The sequence below is a fragment of the Puccinia triticina genome, chromosome 6A (assembly GCF_026914185.1).
Source record: "Puccinia triticina chromosome 6A, complete sequence".
In the NCBI taxonomy this organism is placed as follows: Eukaryota; Fungi; Basidiomycota; class Pucciniomycetes; order Pucciniales; family Pucciniaceae; genus Puccinia; species Puccinia triticina.
The window spans coordinates 4,153,834-4,173,007 of record NC_070563.1 but is presented as its reverse complement, the minus strand read 5'-3'; the positions used below and the strand labels follow the sequence as shown (position 1 = coordinate 4,173,007).

General features: G+C 47.4%; 3 protein-coding genes across 3 annotated transcripts; 2 read left to right on the top strand and 1 right to left on the bottom strand.

Annotated features, from left to right (window-relative positions):
• Nucleotides 1-5,830: 5,830 nt before the first annotated feature.
• Nucleotides 5,831-6,509, top strand: PtA15_6A503 (uncharacterized protein; the record flags this gene model as incomplete). Its single annotated transcript, XM_053170216.1, has 3 exons — nt 5,831-5,839; nt 5,920-6,032; nt 6,107-6,509. The coding sequence occupies 3 exons, from the start codon at nt 5,831-5,833 to the stop codon at nt 6,507-6,509; spliced, it is 525 nt and encodes a 174-aa protein (XP_053021429.1).
• A 5,369-nt stretch (nt 6,510-11,878) lies between these two features.
• PtA15_6A502 (uncharacterized protein) lies at nt 11,879-12,933 on the top strand (the record flags this gene model as incomplete). Its single annotated transcript, XM_053170215.1, has 2 exons — nt 11,879-12,775; nt 12,841-12,933. 2 exons carry the CDS (start codon nt 11,879-11,881, stop codon nt 12,931-12,933), a joined length of 990 nt encoding a protein of 329 aa, XP_053021428.1.
• Nucleotides 12,934-15,886: 2,953 nt separating this feature from the next.
• Nucleotides 15,887-17,354, bottom strand: PtA15_6A501 (uncharacterized protein; the record flags this gene model as incomplete). The annotated part of the gene is made up of 5 exons (XM_053170214.1): nt 15,887-16,017; nt 16,116-16,311; nt 16,398-16,565; nt 16,656-17,240; nt 17,331-17,354. 5 exons carry the CDS (start codon nt 17,352-17,354, stop codon nt 15,887-15,889), a joined length of 1,104 nt encoding a protein of 367 aa, XP_053021427.1.
• Nucleotides 17,355-19,174: the final 1,820 nt, after the last annotated feature.

The following is a 19,174-nucleotide window of genomic DNA, read 5'->3' as shown; positions in this document are numbered from 1 at the left end:
CTTCTAACTCCACTTTGTTTGGTCTTATTACATCACCTGATCATTCCCTGCACAGCTTATGCACCCCTTGCATAAATTATGACATCATCTGGCACAGCCCCTCCTCATGTATGCACCCCTTGCATAAATTGTACACAGCCACTCCCTCTTAACTCCCTCATGTTGTACAGTCCAGGCCAGCTAAAATACCTCACTCAGGGGCTGCCCTGGAGCCAAAATCCCTCACATTTGTCTATATAAGGAGCTCTCTTTCCCCCCATTTGTAGTTCCTCAGTTTATTACTCATCAGTGATTCACTCACCACCTTGTACTCTCAACACTTACAACTTACAACTATTCTCATAACAAACCTTATATATCAATAAAAACTCTTTATACGGTGTATCAAACAAACTCATCTTGAGCATCCACTCCTATCACCTTATTAAAACTTGCCAAGCGGAGCTTGGTGGGTCTTGTAGCTGGTAGTATAGAAGGGCAGAGCTTGCAACTCCTTCATCCCCTTCTCCATTCAGCAAAAGGGTTTCACAGCCACTTTTGAGTCTTACACCGTCCTCTGTCTAGCCCCTGCCAGTCGGTCTCTCACCACCGCCTCCAACCCGGTTCCACCGGCTGGTGGGACCCGCTTGAAAGGGGCTTGGCGGATGGCGTGTGTGAGAGGCGGGCGGAGGAGGATGGATTCTTTCTCTCATGATGTTGTTTTCCTTTTTGTACAAAGGGGGGGGAGTTTATCCCCATCCATCATCTGATCATTGTTTCTTTACGGACTCTTAATTCATTCTTGTTACTCTGGTACAGATTCTTAACAACAGAGATGTTACTACTTGCGGCAGAGTTGTTTGACTTGTGAAGTTTATCTTTTGTGTACTTTACAGCGGATTTCACGGTTTATTGCAGCTTTTCTACGTGTCTTTGCGGTTATTTATATGTTGCCTTTACTTGCTCTTTGATCATTGTGCCCCTACATGTACTTGTGGAGTGGAGTTTCCCAGATCACCCAACTTTACCCGGGAAACATCTTGGAGCAGCGCAGGTCCTGACATTTCTGCGCAGTGACCTTTCTTGTTCACCACAACATCAAGTGGAGACACCCTACACTCTATGATTAAGGTGTGTAGTAATGAAGTGGAGATACCTTCTGTCAGCCGGGCTACCATTCTAAAATAGAGCCCTGCCTGCAGCTCCGGTAGCGCAGCCAAGAGCACCGTAAACTGGGTGCAGAGCAGACCGCAGCGCGGACCTCTGCGCAGCATAGATTAGTTTTGATTGTTTTAATTACTTGCAAATAGCTTCCTAGAGAAGCTAGACACCAAGAGGACCGCCGCGCGGTCCAGAACCTCTTCTGTACAATATATTCCGACTAAGTACAAGTAACAAAACCAAGGGAGCCTGTATGAAAAGACCCCCTCAGAAAACCCACGTAATACTCAGCAGACAGCCACTGGTTGTGTGAAGACTACGTGAGCTTGGTAGCGGCTAAATCACTCAGCCTGTAATACCTGGTCGCATGGAAACAACAGTCGCCGGTAGGCGGCTAAACAACCAAGCCACGCGACTCAGAGAACTACAGTACCTGGTCGCGTGGTAATAATCTTCTTCCGAGCTCCGTCGCAGCAACAGTAGCGGAAAGACTCGGATACGAATCGCCGAAGAGCTCCGCATAGGAAATGACTCCTAGTGATCCTCTACTCGAGAGCAGAAGATCTCTAGCGTGTCATTCCGAGTAGAACTCAGTAAACAGGTTCTGAGAAGGAAGAATCCTCCTTGCGACCAGTATCCAAGAGATACGGGTCTTAAGAGTAGCAAGACCAGTAAAGAGGCTGTGCCTTCCAACAAAATGTATTGGAAGGCCAGCCAGGAGAATAGCAAGCCGACGAGCCTCCCAGAAACAGCATAAAAAGCCGGTGTTGGGAGGACTCTGGCTCCCCAGAATCGTCAATCACTTTAACCGCCCAGCAGCGCACTACTTCGCCGAACATATTCGTTGATCAGTTCGCTCTCAGCTTGTGTTAGATTGTTTTTAGATTCATTGCTCGTCGCTGGACTCCTGCTCCAACAGTAAGTCCAGCTCATTTTCTCTTTATCATCTCGGGAGTAATCCCCATCAATTATATACTTGGGAACTTGTCGAACAACCCCCGCTTGTCGGACCCCAGACAACACAGGACATACTACCCCTGCTTGTCAGGCCCTGTAAGAACCGCCCCGGAGGGCACCTTAACCATTCCGCTGCTCTCGCGGCCCCTCCGTTACATCCCATCAGGGATATAAATCTTTATAAACCATCATCTTACCGCATCTACAGACGCGCCCACTCGCCGCAGTCACTCGTGTAGCTAGAGGACTTCGTGTCTTGGCATCACCGAGCCTGACACCTTCCACCTGATGACTGTTGGACAAAAATTGAGTGGAGGGTGTGTCCACTCAATGAAAATATCTGAGTCACTGTCCATAAATTGGAGACTGCCTCCACTGATGACTGGTTCTTAATGCCATTGAATGGAGGGATTCTCCACATGAAAACTGGTGTGTACTGGCCACTGATTGGAGGGGTTCTCCACTTGGTGACCATTGTTACTGAGGCAATATGAGTGGAGACACCTTCCACTCAATTACAGGTTGCTGGGCTGGGAACGCCCAGCAGAATCATCAGTATAGATGGTGGACATGAGGCTGGGCAACAGTGGGTCAGCTATGCTAACCATAGCTGTTAGTGTAGCGTAGCGTAGCGGAAATGCGCTATTTTTTAGCATAGTGTTAGCGCAATCGCGCGCATCTGCGCTAACACTACGCGCACAGGGTGCAAAGATATTTTAGATTTTAGCGTAGCGTTAGCGCAGATTCGCGCAATGGCGCTAACGCTAAGCACGCAGGGCGCAAAAGAGTGTTCGCTACGCTGCGCTACAGCGCTTTTTGAGGCAAAAAAGGCCTTTTTTCCATTAAAAGCGCCTTAGCGCAGCGTAGCGGCTGTAGTTTAGCGCTAACTCTAATAAAAAACTTGTGTGCTGTTAGCACCGCTGAAGATTAGCACAGCGCGCTAACACTATTCAAAAAAGGCCAGCGCTTTTTGCTGCTACACTAAACATTAGGGCCAAAATAGTGTAGTTTAGCGTAGCGTCCCACTGTTGGGCTGGGCCTTTCCCAGCTTTTCAGGCCTGCTAGTACTGTAGGTTGCGCTGGGAAAGTCCCAGCTCAATGAACATTACATAGCGTCCATCCAGCTGTGCTTTTCCAAGTCGGGTGGCCAGTATATACTGCCTTTCGAGCTCGGAGAGGCCAGATTGATGATCAGAATGTGCTGGTGAGCAGGTCAGGGCTTCCCTTTACTGATGACAAAGACGTAATGGTTGTTGGATTTGAGTTTGGATAGGCTGTAGATTGATGACCAGGGAATCAATCTTTCAAGCACGGCGTCTCCCAACTCAATGATCAGTTTGTGCTGGCTATTGATTTGGAGAAGCCCTAGTCCAATGACCAGCAAATACAGGTCATTGATCTCAGCCTTTCCAAGCTCAATGGGCAGTACATACTGGTAATTGAGCCTGGAAAATACAAGCTTAATGACCAGTGTGTATTATGCTGTTCATGGTATGAAGGATTTCCCAGCTCAATGACAGCACACAGTGTTCATTGAGGCCGGGTAGATCAGCCACTTGTCAATTTCCACCCTGATGTTTGGCCAAACATCATGGTGGACATTGCAAAAAAAAGAAAAAACCCGCTTCCCGGGGACACCCGGAGATACAAGTCTGATCCCTGTTTCCCCCCTGCCATTGTAGTTGAATTGTGCCTCAGGGTGTAAAAGGTTTGGGCCGACCCAAAACCAACCCAAGACCCGTCGGGTTTTGGGTTGGGTTCAAGCACATTCTTAAAGAAAATGACATGACCAGAACTCAACCCAACCCAACTTGTAAAATTGTTGGGTTGGGTTTGGGCAGCCTATTTCCTAATTGGGTCAGCCTGCAACCCAACTATGACACCTCCAACAGTCAACTTGGGGGATTTTGGCACCTAAGAGGTTGGGTTGACCCAAGACCCAAACTGACCCAAAATAGTATGACATCGGGTTGGGTTCGGGCAGCATGTTTTAAAATCTGCCCTGGCCCAACCCAACCCGCGCTAAATGTTGGGTTGGGTTTGGGCGCTGTTTTTTGACCCGAACCCGACCTGTTTACACCCTGAATTGTGCCCAGCTTGAAACTCCCTGGGCACAAGTCTTTTTTTGTGCTTTCCACCACATATAAATTCCACTTGTGCTACTCCAATGCTCATGGTTTTGATTGGTCTGGGTACAGAAGGTCCCAAGTGCACCAGTCTTATCCAACACCCAGTGGTACTAATTACCATGTAATAACAGCAATCAAAACCATGTTGTTGCACAATGCACTTGGAAATAATTTTACCTGTGATGAAGACATGCTACCTGTAGGATAAGATTGATGGAAAAATTCAGGGAAAATAAGTGAAGATTATCAATTTAACAAAAGTTGCAACACATGCTGGAATTTGCACGGGAATTCTAGAATTGACTGCTCAACTCACATTTCTCAGACCAGCTTTTGAAATCTCCTCTCTGCTGGTTCCAGGATCACTGAAATATGGATGAACATGTTGATATCTGTAGAGACTGTAAAATGAAGATGTGTCTGGTGATAGTTGAACTCACTACCTCAGCTATACTGAGACACATACTAGAGTGCTGCCTTTACCAACTAGCACTGCCTGCAAATGGGTGACAAAATCCGGATTTCGTCACGCTGACGAAATCCAAATTTTGCCCCAAGTTTGAGTCCCGGCGCTGTCGTCACCTGCCGTGGATTTCGTCACCTTTGACAGGTCACCCACAGATTTTGTCAGCTGAATTTCTGAACCAACCTGTCAGCTCATCCAAAGTTCCAAACAACTCAGCTCACACCGGCTTGGTGGCCCCCTAGTCAAACCTTCCTTTGTCTGTACAAATAAATATGTACTCATCCTTTCATTGACATGACTCAACCGTGGCAAGCCTCAAACTCTCCTTAGTAACGTGCATATGACAGATCACCTCTTTTTTTTTTCTTTGAGTGCAGTTTGATTTGACATTGCGCACCATAAAGTACCAGCAGAACAGGCGCGTTTACCGCCAACACAATGAGATGCCCTAACGGGCTACGATCCACCGAAGGAAAGCAGCATAGAATAGAGAAAGGAAAGAAAACAGAGACAATTTGAAAGATGGAGAAATGCAAACTAGGGGGAGAGCGGAAGGGGTGAATTGGGGGTGGGGTGATTCGCCCAGCAATGTGAGCATTGACAAGTCCGTCGAAGGGAAGATGCAGCTTCGGGTGTCCAAAAGCCGGTCGGAATCGCGGAGAAAGAGGGCCACCGCTAGTGTGGCTTTCGGGACATTTAGTAGGTATCTTGATGTTAAAGAAACTGATCGCAGCTTGAGGGCTTTCAGTGTTTTTCGTAATTGCTGTCGTTGCCGGGCGTAAGATTGTCAATAAATCATAAAATGTTCCACCGTCTCGTTGACGTTGCACGTGTCACAGACCGGGTATGCCTTGAGTTTGCACCAAAAGAGATAGGTGTTTAGATGACCGTGACCGGAGCGGAGGTGATGAAAGAGTTTGGATAGGGGGAATTCCAACGCCGGTCGATCCCCAGGGCGTCGATGAGTGTCGATGAGTTGGCTTTTTGTGGCCTCGATGCTTCGCCTCAGATGAATTGACCCAGTTCGTTCTTCGCCGGCCTGTCCTGCCAACCAATCCGCTAACAACAGATCACCTCATCTTCTCCTTTGAGTGACATGATCATACCGCCTAAATAGCTGAGACTGAATTCTATGTAGATGACAGTTGTGAGTCGCATGCACGCGCTGGTATCCGTGGGCTCGAAGCCGCCCATTTCATCCATGCTACTTTCCTTGGCATCATACAGACCTTCGCTAGATGCGCGTGCGTCGACGATGACGTTGCCCTTGTAGGGCGACAGTCGGACGCGGCCGTTCACGTTTTTCTGACTGGCCTCAAGGGCGCTTTGCACGAACTCCCGTTCGGGACTGAACCAATAACCGTTATAGAGGATCTTGCTGAGCTCAGTGGTGACGAACGATTGCACCCTGGAGGCTCCCGGAGTTCTACAACCGATTCGCGGGTCGGTCCGATCTCCTGAAATACGCCGCCAAGAAGGGCATCCCGGTCGTCCAAACAGCCGCCAAGCCCTGGTCAACGGACGAGAACCTGCATCACATCTCGTACGAGGCTGGAATCCTGGAGGAGCCAGACGTGACACCGCCAAAAGACATGTGGAAGCTTATGAAGGATCTCCAGGAGGCCAGTGCGGATGGCCCGCAATGTATCGACCTTACATTCACTCGAGGGGTGACTAGCGAATTGGTGGTTTACAAGCCCTCAACCGAACAACGCGAAGTCGTTGGTAAAGCCACCGATGTCCTAGATATCTTTCTCCAACTGAACTCTCTCGCCCGAGCACACGGTATTGGCCGTATCGACATCGTTGAGAATTGATTTATCGGTGTCAAGAGTCGTGGGCGCTACGAGACCCCCGCCGGCACGAGTAATCTCGTGCTATTCGACAGTTGCTCTGACTAACGCCACATATCAAGTTGAGCCACACTATAAAATAGTAGATGTATCCTGTTGAAGAGTGGGAATGGCAGCTGTGGTCAGCAAAGGTAGGACTCAACGGAAGAACAAAACCATACTAGAAAACTGACTTATACATTCAGGTTCTATAATTTTTTTCGTCTTGTTCGAATTCGGAGTCACTGGTTGTTGAAGTTTCAGGAGGAGGGGCAACAGATGGAAGTGCTGACTTCAATTCAAGAAGTCCATCCAGAGAGCTACATAGTTGCCTGTGACCAATGCCTTTGACGGGTCCCATTCGGGGATTGCCAAGCATCAAGCCCCAAGTACAGGGCACCTTGATGATTCTACAAAAAAAAAGTGAAATTCATTTCTAGGAACATCAAAGACAGGCAATAGAATACTGGAGGACTTCCCGTCGATCTGGAAAGTCAGATCTGAGCCGCCAGATTTCAGATTTTGCAGGGAAATCTAGGTCCCCGAAGATCCCCAAAGCAATCCAGAGTCCCAAATTCCAGATTTCCCTGCGAAATCTGAAATTCCAGATTTATTCAAAAATGACAGGAAGTCCTCCACTAACCTTAAGTGATTCTATGAGAGTCTCCTGCACAGCTGTATACAAACCTGATATGTCGTTCAAGACTGCCTTCCAACTGTGGGTGCAGGAGCGGCCGGTGCCCCTCCTCGTTGAGAGCTGAAAAAGGATGTGCTCCTTGAGCGCACCAAATCGCACACAACTGGGGTACCTGCCAAATGAGGTCAGGATCCCAATAAATTTCATTCCAAGTTTAATGAGGAAGGGAGGAAGATCATCACCTCTTGTGGATCAATATCACCTGTGCCGGTAAGCCCAAGATTGACAAGCTTTTGAGAATCTTTTGCTTTGTTTTGTCTCTTGACACAACTTGCAATATGCTTAGATAGATTTGTAGTTGAAGTGTCATAAGTTGTTCGGAGGATCTGCTTTCCACAGCTAAAAGAAAGTTCAACAAGACGTTGATCAGGATCATAAACACATCAAAACACCTATAAAATTAGAATCCCTTACATTCTACACGGATAAGCTATCATCCTGCAACCATGTTTGTCCAGCTGTCCAGAAAGTAGAGGAATGTCGTAAGAAGCGTAGCATGAGCTATGTTGCTTTTTATGCAATTGCTGCATTTTTTCTGAATAATGGAAAGTGAGTCAGTAGCAATACAAAATCAATATCAAGGAGGGGACCTACTGAGCTCTTTTTCATCCAACAGCTCTTGCCCATGATTCTGAGTGCTTTGAGGGGTTGTTAGATTTGTTTTGTCAGTAGAATCCAGTGGGTTTTCTTGGGGACTGGGATTGGGTTCTTTATCAACATTGATAACTTGGCGAGATTTTTTCTTTGAAGTTGTCCCTTGCAATTTGGCTGGGGTGCTTGATATGGAGGATGTTGGCGATGAAACCTCCTTGCAACGCTTTTGGCTATTTCCCATGACAATGGAGTTGACGGGTTGATGGATTGATTGGGCGGGATCGACGGTCCAACGATGTTGGATGTCCAACTTGCCTGCCACTTATATCTGGACCTGCGCTTGGATGTGCCGCAGCTGTACAGTCAGGTAGCCCTGAACAGGTACCCTGCGGCGCATCTGAGACTGAGATCAGGGCGGGTGTGGGCAGGTACCTCGAGCGGGTACCCCCTCAATTTTTCCCCCAAATTTCAGACACCCGCACCCGCACCCGCTACCCGTGGCAGGTACCCCCTGCGCCTTGAGAGGTACCCGCCACAGGTACCGGGTACTTGCCAACGGGTACTCTTGGCCATCTCTAGAAGAAACCCTTCCTTTTGAAGGGAGTATAACCTCTTCAAATTGAAGGATTCCTTCCGGTAAATTTTGAGGAGTTTTAACTGCCAATACCCGCTCTGCGGGTGCGGGTGTCCCACTTGGCCAAAAAAAAGCCGCAGCGCGGGTACCCGGGTGTGGCGGGGCCATCTCTATACTCAAGCTCCTTTTCTTTTGAAATCTTGTCAAGGATCTTCTTCTGTTTCCACTGGTAAAATGGACGGTATGATTCACTGATTGTGGATAAAATGACTTTGATTATAATTTTGTCGGCAGCATTGGTCATTGCATCCCTTTGAGCAGAAATGATCTTGTTCTGATAAATTGCTTGAGCCGCTAGTTGAAGCCAACGGTGGTAGTTACGTTACCAATAATGGTAATGTAACAGTTTTTAAGCCGTTATGGTTACAGTTACTCGTAATGGTGGTGCGCTACGTTATCACACCACTGCTACCACTGCTTGAATCAGTTTTTTCTGCTCATTACGTTATTGGGGCCCGCGGCGCGCCATAAAACAAGCCAATTTCAGCGCCAAAACGGCCCTTGAGGGCTTGTGATTGTGTTATCCAAGCAATAATGAAGTGTAGCGGCATTGGAAAAAGACCTGTTCTGCTAACCATATGCCACTTCAACAGCCTGTTACTCGTAACATAACGGGGCGCGGTGGATAACACATGTAGTTATGTTACGCAAATAGCGCGGATAATGCAATGTGACATAACTACCCACCATTGAGTCTCAACAACCGGTCTGTACCCTTCATCAAGATGGATGTGTCCTCTCAAGGACCGGTATGTACCGGTCATCAAGAGGATTGATTCCTGTGGATGGCGGGAGTGTCTCAACCTGGCTACCTGTCACCGCATGGCACACCCGTGCGCAGATAGGTTTTTGGGGGGAGGTGGTGGCGCGCACGGAGGGGGGCCCAACGTCAAGCAACATTGAGTCAACGGAAATTCCTGTGCACAACAAGTTTCCCTCTGTGCGCAAAGTAAATCGGTCAATATATTCAGATTTTTTTCTTGAAGATTCAATCTCAAAGCATGTTTATCCCCTCAGGTGTCTTCTTTGAAATTTTGTATTTCAAGAATTTATTACTGGTTGGTTTTTGACATTGAAGCCATGAGACCAGGTTGTCACCAACACCATTTGAAAGTGAATATTCAGTTCTATCAGTTTCCTCTGGGGCAAGAGGAAAGGTGCAGTGATGTGGACATCAAAGGAAATTGAAAAAAGCTCCCAACCAAATGGGTCAAACTGATACAGCCAAAAAGTGGGGATAATTCACAAGTCCCTCTTTCAGAGGGCGGCCGCGCTGCCCGGCGCTTTAGAGTCTAGACCTAGCCGCTTGCCCTCTGAAACGACGTGACTTGTGTTAAGTTAAGGTAAGCAAGCTTGGCTGAACTCCAAGTTCCCTTGGGCCCAAAGCCCCCGCCCCCGTAGACTAGGATAAACTTGGGCACCTCCGGCAATATGACTCGAGCCATGAGTAGTATGAGGAAAAGATATGCTTGTCAGGCTCGGTGATGCCAAGAGCAAGAGTGCTCTTCTAGCTAAGCCGGCGACAGAGCGCGGTACAGTAGCGCGCGCAGCAAAAGCGCGGTAAAAAGTGCGAAATAGCTTAAAAAGCTATTTCTAATGAACCAAAAAAATAGGTTAACGAAGGGGCCAGGGGCGCCTGTGGTGTTTTAGTGCCCTCCGCAGTTTTTACAGGGCCTGCGCAGGGGTTTTTGAAGCCTGTGAGGTCTGGGGCCCTTGGAAAGGGGGTGATTGCGCTATAAATAGCTCCCAGGATGGTACTAGGGATAGAAATCCCGATAGAAAGACAAAAAAAACGCAAACTTGCTGTTTTAAGGTATGTTTGCGGGAAAAAAAGACAGTCGATTCCAAAGAAACCGTAATCGGAGCTGGGTCAGAGGGCGCACTGGTCGGATAGGACGAGGGCGGGTCTGACGAGGCTGCAAATTGGTTATAAAGGTATCTGAGGGGCCTTCCTTTGCCCGAAGGCCCTTGTTTATATATTCGAGCTACAACTGGTAGGGTTGTAGCTCTTTATTGCACAGGCTTCCTCGGTTTCTCGGCCGGAGGAAGCGTGCTTCTGACAAGGGTGACGGGAGTGAAAGGGGATTCTATTAGTCCCTTCACTCCCGTTCATTTCTTATTTGTCATACAATCTATTTGCTATTCCTCGGTGCGAGGAATAGCGTGGTTTTATGTTCTATTCTCGGCCGGGGGAGGAGGAGTAGTATAATTCTGTTTCTTTCCTCCCCGACCGAAGGGCTTCTATTTCTTGTAGAGACTACTCTCTGTTCAGTAGTCTCTTGAGAGTGTCTGACGACCCGTTCTCTTGGCTTGAGAACGGGTTTGAACTAATGTTCTTTCTCTTGCCGATTCTTCGGCCGGAGCTTAGTTTTCCTTACTCGTCTAAGGAATCTTTACTATTATGTACGCGGCGCTCTGCGCCGCAGCTAGGTCTTTTTACAAAAAAGAACTGTATTTTGTACGCGGCGCTCTGCGCCGCTATTATTACACATAATTTTTGTGATGCTACAATAGTTAGCCGGGCTCTAACTTATTATAGTAGCCCGGCTGACAATGCCTCAGCTGGGAATATCTTTCCCTCAAACCGTCCATCCAGACGAGGCGAGAAATACGCAAGCGGCCCCCAGCTGTAACCCACCTTGTATTTTTTTTCTAGGTCATGATATGTTGCCGATGAGGAGCAAAGTGGGCAGTCTGCTCTGGCTCCACTATTCTCGGTCCTCTGGCCCAGTATCTTTGTGATTTCTCTCGTGCACCCTCTGTCAATTCATTACTTGTACCGTAGCTAGACTCGTCTTTGGATGGAGCCACTCTTTCGGCTAGCAATGGATCTACACCTCATTCTACCTTTCTTCCGCTTGCACAAGTACGAGAGTGATCCTCAGGTCCAATATATACGTCTTCAGATGCAAACGCAGAAACCGTCCATTTCTACTAATTTTCTATCTTTTTCAAAATAGGCATGCATGACTTCAATTGCCTTAGTAATATTCACAAATACTGTTCATTTTTTGCATCAGCCACAGGTCAGACCCGCGCGAGTGCAATGGAGAATGAATGCTTCGACTTGAAAGCAATTGCATCACAAGAAGAATGTACAAAAAGCAACGATATTTTTCTAAAAGTATTACAATGCTGTTGGAAAGTGGCTTTTGAATGCATTCGGGAGGAAGATAAGCCCTGAGTGGAGCTTTTTACGCTCGCCTTAACGCGACTTGGAAAATGCACCCGTTACAACACTAGACACACGCGTGACGGTTCAGAAAGAGCTCAGCTTCAACGTGTCCTGGTGGCTATATAAAAGGTTGGTTTGCCACCCGCACACCTAATCCGCATCCGCATCTTCACGTCTAACCTGCACTAGTTTTTCAAGCCTCTTGCTCTTCTAACAGCCCTTGAGCAACAACCCTTTTCACGAACCCAAGTAAGATGGACCCAAACTCTCATCCTACCGACTCTGAACGTGCTGAAGATCAACCCGGACAAAGCCCTGGAGGCATCCGCCCTGTTGAAGAACCCGCTGAGCGTCTGCCCTCCCCTCCCACGGAGCCCGAAGCAAACGCGCAGCAAGACGAAGAAATCGTAGCTCTGGAGTACCGTCTCCCTCCCCACGCTGTTCCTGGGGAGGAAGTACATTTGATAGAACTGCCCGCCGAGCTTAACGATCAATACCAGGCCCTCTTTGGCCGTCTCCGCGACGGCCCAGTGGTCATTCACGTCGGCGACGACGGAGTCGCCAGGATCCAAGATGATGACGGCATGGACGTTGTAGTTGCTGAAGAGACCTTGGCCTTTCTCCGCCAAATTGAAGAACTGCCTGAGGTTGCAAATGAGCAGCCCGCTCATGACTACCGCAGTCGCGCCTGGGAACAGTTCATGGAGACTCTCTCTCCTGAGCACCAAGTTATGTTCCAAAATGTCGGAGACGCTACTCACCGACTTATAGAGGCGATTGGGGAAGACCCTAACCGCGCCGGTTTGAGCTCGGACGAGATTAACCAGCTCAGGAACAACATGGCGGAAGTTGAACGAAACGCTGCCAACTTTCCCACAGCATCTCTAGAGCTTTTCATCGAATGGTTCGCCGAAGCCGATGAAGAAATCGCGCGGCGGCTGAGAACCCCTGCCCAGATGGCAAACGCAAGACGAGCAGTCAATACCCTCCTCAATAACTTGCCCAACACAGACCGGGCGGCTTTGGTAACAGATGATCCCGACAATAGCTCCCCGCAGTGCACAGTGTGCTTAGAGGATTACGTCGAAGGTGATGTTATTGTGGTGTTACCATGTCATCCGTCGCACCACTTTCACCGGGTCTGCATCCATGTAAGGCTCTCTGACTTTATTATTCTTTCTCCTGCCGCCGCTGACTTAAATTTCGCATCCTACAGGACTGGCTGCAAGCCCTGATTCCACATCCTTACACTTGTCCAAATTGCAGAGCCAGTATCCTGCTACGCATGCCCACCCTTGCCCCCCAATAGGTACCCCGTGAACCGGCTCACCGAAGGTGCAGATCACCAAAAAAACTTCACTAATCCACGCATTTAATTGTAATATAAAATGATTTGCATTGCTTGAAATGTATGATAAACATTATTGCTTTTAATCTCTTCTTTATTCACTCGAACTTGGGGCGTATAGTTGCTACAACCAACTAGTGAATCCCGATGACCATATGTAAGCGCTTTGCGAGACTCAGCTGCCCGGTGGTAATCAATTCGCTAAAGTCCTTGTTGTAACATCGGGAATTTTGAATGCGGTTGAGAAAACCTGGAATTTGATGTAACTGTTTGGTTTTGACGCGTTTCAGCCTCCAGAGAGCTTCATTCACAAACACATTACCGGACAAAACTGAGTGCTGGGTGGAAGAACAGCACAAGATCCACATGGAATAGTGCACTTGTTGACGTGAGGGGTTCGGAGACGTGAAACGAAAGTTTTGGTCTTCGAGAAATAATTATGAGCGGATTTTTTGGTGCTACATAAACTTCAGGAGAGAAATAGCGGTGTCTGAAAAAAGATAATCCTGGGAAATTTTCTGACATAACATGAGATGATATGAGGCCTTCATAATCAAGAAACGCCCCTCGGCCATATACAGCTAGCACCGGTGGTTGATTGCGCTGGGCTTGATTGCGCTGCGCTTGGGGTGGCAGATTTTGGTGGGATTGGACACGCAAGCGGTAGTTGGTGCCTTAACTTGGTTGGAGACCAAGACAGAGTGACAAGTAGTCCAAAGACATATGCTACCACCACCCCCATTCTCTTTGATAGGTTTTTTTACCCCACTCCCGGTAGCACGTCGTAAGAATTGTCTGTCAATTGCTTGTTGTTTGGAGTGCCAACAAAATTTGAGAAGAATAGAGTCACTTACGATTGATGCCATCTTATACATCGTCCAAATCCCGGTAGCACAATCACAAGAGATTTAATAGCTAAGCTAACCGCGAATTTATGTATTTATGTCAGAAATCAAGGGGTCAAAAGGGAAGCTCCACGAAAGATCATATTCGGTAGAAGAAGAGCTTACTTTCAGAGAGTTTTAACTTAAGATGCACGACTCGTACTTTAGTGGCGATGCTGTTTAGCCAGAGTGCTGGAGACTGAGTGCTGCCACTCGAGACACGGATCATTGCCAATGAAGCTTTTATAGAGAGCTCTAGCTCTAGAGGGACCAAGGTTAACTCTTTTCTCAGTAACATACTAGCAATCTTGATTTCTCTGCGTCATGAGATGGCCGGCCGACACGATTCCAAAGTTTCAGCTTGAAAGTAAAGGGCACCTTCTACAACGTTCCTTAAGACCAGCAGCATTCGGAACTGCTTGATTTTAATGACTCGGGTTTTGCTCGCTGATAAACCAACAGAGAGATAGATTGTAACCACATGCCAGCAGATGCCAGCTGATCCAGTTGGTAGAGGCAAAAGCAGCGTGAGATTTGGGGAGCAGATATTTTATTAGGACTGCTGACATAGAAACAGAGGATTTTCAAAGGATTGCGCAGTCAAGGCAGAAATGTTGTGTATAACATGTGAACGCATGGATAAGTTTGCCAGCTTGCAGGAGTCCACCCACTACATACTTCGGGCCGCCTATCTAACCTTGATGGATCGTTCACGGTGACGCGAGTTGCGAGGCAGACACGAGTGGCTTTGTAATTGTTTGTGTATGTAAGCTAGCGCTCCTCTCAACACCGACCAAAAGTCTGGTCCAAAACCAAGATCATTCCTTGCAGAAATCTCCGCTCCCATGGTCCAATTGTCTTCGTTATGTACCTTTCTGTAACAAACTGATGTGAAACTTTATGCAGGAACAATTTCCCAGGGCCATCAAAACTCAATATTCAATAAGGAAATTTCGAGAAGTGCATAATTCAGGTTCTAGGAAATTCCTTATTGTTCCTTCCTTTTCTTTTCCTTTCGGATTCTTCTTCATGTTAAAGTTTCTTGTACTCAGTTCTGGAAATTTCTTCATCTGGTTGTAGTCTATAAATAAGAGGTTGTAGCTACTAGGAAGCTCTTTTCCTCGTGGCAAAATCTTTGTATCACTGCCATTTTCAACTCTCAAATATTCTCCAAGAAATAAAACTCAGTTCACCAAACTTCTTTATCCTAAGACAACGCGCCCAAACTAAAACCCAAACAATTCTTATCAAACTCAAACTTAAGCGGGAATAGACCTCCGGTCCGGAAATTCTGCTAGCAAGTCTTTAGTTTTCCGTTATCCCATATACCTCGGGCTTACACTTTCCCGGCAAAAGTATGCACTGGATACATTCTTTCTGAATCCTATCTCTTGCAGACTTCCATGCCTACCAAGAATAGCCGAGAATCCATCCTTGTGCCAGCTACAACATGAGCGAATATGGCCATTCCCAAATCGTTTATTTTAGGGGATCGATCTGGATCATGGAAATGAAAATATTACTTGTTATGGGCTCCTGCTTGGTAATGGCTTGAAGGATTTTAAAACGTCCAATCAGCTACATCAATGAAACATGGGATCCTGGCCCCCTGGGCATTGACGTGAAAGGGATCCATCCATTTTTTCAACAATTGAGATCAACTGACCAACAACGTACTGGATCTCAGACAGTTGCTATTAACCTGCTCAATTTTCGAGAAATGGTCTATATACCATATAGATCAATACAACATCATATTTTTCGAAAGATCTCATCATCATATTAGTCACGATAAACTTATTCAAACAACAGATGGCCTTCTATTTACATAAAATAACCAAAATTTAGAAACACAGACTATTTATAGCATAAGGGCGAGTTTGATGTGATTCAATCTAAACTTTTACTAGTGTCAGGTAAATAGGAGCAGCACAGAGTGCATTGAAGATCAATATTTTTTTTTGGTGGAAAGTCTCTGGAGAGGGCATACTGATGCATATGAACTTTGACCGACAAGAGGTAAATAAGTTTCATGGGATTGACTTGAGGATCAGTCCCTGCCCATCCAAGAAGTTGATCCTGACTCCTTGGTCAGCCTCATAAGTGATCAAGAGCTTCTCGCAGCAAGTACCCGAGGCCCAGACAGCGCATCTTTCTTCAGCTATGTCCATGCAAAAACAACATTCAACAATAAAATAATGCCTTGATCAACAACAATAATAACAAAAGCCCTGAGAGAAAGGGAAAGAAACGGCTGACGTTGGTGGTCATGCGGGTTGGCATAAATAACCAGATTGCCGTCTCCGCCTTGAAAAGCGCACCGAGTTTCGCATCCAGGTTTAGGACGACTGGCGATTTGTTTCGGGAGATGGCCGAAGAGATCGGAAGCCCAGATGACATGGCCATGTGGCTGATGGGGATGAGGCCCCTGATGAATGACGAGGTTACTGGTCACCTGTTGAATGTTAGAGTTTAGGTAAGGACTTAAAGTGATGATGAGGCAGTTTCACTGGGATGGTGGCCCAGAAACAAAAAACCTACCATGTCGAGGAAAATGTATGCTGGGGGCGGGAGCGGTCGGGCCGGGATCGCCGGTGGAGGGAGATGGATCGCGTGGCTGATGTTGTTGAGTGCCGCGCCGATCCGCGGTGGGATCGGCGGCGGCTGGGCTGGAGTTCGAGTAGGACAGATGCAGATGAATTGGTTGGGCTGTATATATCCCTCCGATCGAACTCATCAGCCAAAACAAAAAAAGAGGAAATGCTGATGCGATTGACCCCAAAGAAAACTATATCGCACCGCCAACTCGAAGGATCCTTTTCCAAACACGTATTCGGACGCCCAAACCAACGAGTCACATTCACTCCACAGAGTCAAGTAAGGCGACTCGTCTGACACGGTTAGAGCGGCCTGTTTACCTACTTCAAAACAGCCCTCGAGGAACTGGACGGGATCCCATAGAAGCTTGCCGGTCCCAGCCTCGCGGATCGTCAGATGCCCGTTATCCTCCAAAGACAATCGGGCCCCGATCACCGAGCCAGCAGAGCCCGAGCTCCAAAGAACTCGGGATGTCGCGTTACAAAGCACCCGCAATTCTCCGGTAGACTCGAGAGAGATTCTCGCTCGGTCTAACACGATTGGTCCGTCCGTGCTGGTCAGATTGAGCTGAGACCCCTGGAATCTAAATTTCCGCGCCGGTCTGTCTTCCACAGCGATCAAGAATGCAGCCCTGCCCTCCACAAAGTCCTGCTGGACAATGCAGTTTTCGACTAGGCCCGGCTGTGAAGCTTTCAAAAAAGCCATTGGTGGCGCATTCAACGGTTCTGGCATGCCTGATAGGTCGCCAGTAAACGTGGTGCCTTCAGTAATCCTATTTCCAACTACCTATTTATTGAGGGACATTCGATGCAGTTGATGGGTCAACTTTTCATCGTCATTTTTTGATGGTGTTAGCCAGTAAAACCCTGAACTTACCTGAAAGTCCCGGCAGCCTGACATTCCGATGGCATATCCTACGGAGTCAACGTACGCAAGGCTTGGTTAGCCTTCTCATAGTAATTCTGCCTTGGATTTATTTTGAGTGTAGGAAGAAATATGGCCGACCAAATCTGCCAGGTCCAAATGTATTATCATACACTTTGCCACCAAACGTTATTTCGGTCCAATTTGGAGTCCAAGTTAGAGGTCCAATTCTGCCCCATTATTTTGTGGAGTTCAAAATTAGCTCCCTAGGAAAAAGAACCCAAAACGAAACAAATGAAGACTTGGGGCTTACCCAATACCTAATTTTATGTGCGCCCCAGTTGACTTGATGACATTATTAAAGACTCTAGTATCGGTGTAATCGCACGAATAAGGCCCCATATCGACCCTGAAAACCAATTGATATTATGTGTTGTGTTACAAATCATTCTTCCATATAAATCGCTTAGATGATTGTATAGAAAAAAAACCTCTTACATGTTTATGCCGCCCTACTCAGACATGAAAGACAACAACAGAGGGAAAGTAAAACCGTCAAAAAGGGTTAATTCGCGCTTATGGAAACACATTACTCACCAATAAGTTTTGCTTGTCAGCAATGATTGTATTTCCAATACACTAAAGTGGATATCCCAAAAAAACAAAACCGTAATGATGTTCAAATTTGAATGAAGCTCAAGAACACGACTTCTTGTGCCGGTCATAGAGATTAGGGCCGAAGGGGGAGAGAAAAAAGCGCACCATTGTTCCGGGAGCGCAAAACAAAACGATCGCGCCATCGGTGGCATCGACGATTTCATTGTTTGCCTGATAACAGTCAAAAGAGGATCAACCGTTGTGAACAAGCAGTCTACATGCGCAGTTTTCTACAGATGGTCTACTCACGATCAGCCCATTGCGACAAGCGATACTGAGGCCATCGGCCCATGGACCTTAAAGAACAAGGGTTGGCCATCTGTAAAAATAACGGATCAGGGGGGCGAACGACTAACCTTTGGGGGCGGGAAGCCCAGCGGGGCCAATCTTATTTCCAATCACTCGTGCGCCTTCGCACATGTCAAAAACCTACTTTGACAGAAACTTCGTGGGGTCAGAAATCATCTTGTCGAATTAGAAGCGCAATTTTTCAATAAAACGGAAAACAAACGAGACACGCATAAATGAGAAAGAGAGGCGAGCACTAACTTGTAAAGAGGACCAACCGCGGGGATGACGGATCACACAGTACTGGATCACCGGGTCTCTTCCCTCTCTTCCTCCGCAAGCAACGAGAGGACCACCGCCCTCTACCCAGCCTTTGTCGGGCCGTCGGCCGTCGATGGTTAGATGAGAGAGCTTGACATGACTGGTGTTATGGAAGAAGATTGCGGTAGCTTCTCCTTCTCCAACGCTATGGACCTGGGCGTACTGATTGGTATCCGAAGGGTAACCTGCAGTAAATTTGTCGGAGGGAATTCAGGTCAGAAACAGATATGTTATGAGAGGGCGGTTGAATTGCGGAGTGGAAAAAGATGAAGAGGGAAAGAGCGACGAGCACCTTCGGTGGCCAGTTCGGCATCATCGACGGCGATCTTGAGGATCTCCTCCAGCTCCCATATCGTCCGCTGAGCGAGAAGGACGACTGTCCCCGGGCCGCCGTTCTCAAAGAGCGAGCTGAGATAGGCGGCCGGGCGGTTGACGAATTCCGGGGGCAGGTCCTCTGGCCGCACTGCCCGTCGCACCACCACCGGGCTGGTCGTCATTACTGTACGAAAGTCTATTTTATGCTCGGTCGGAATTGGATTACTGATGTCTCGATTTCGGGTTTTTTCTTGAATCAGACCGATGGATGGTGG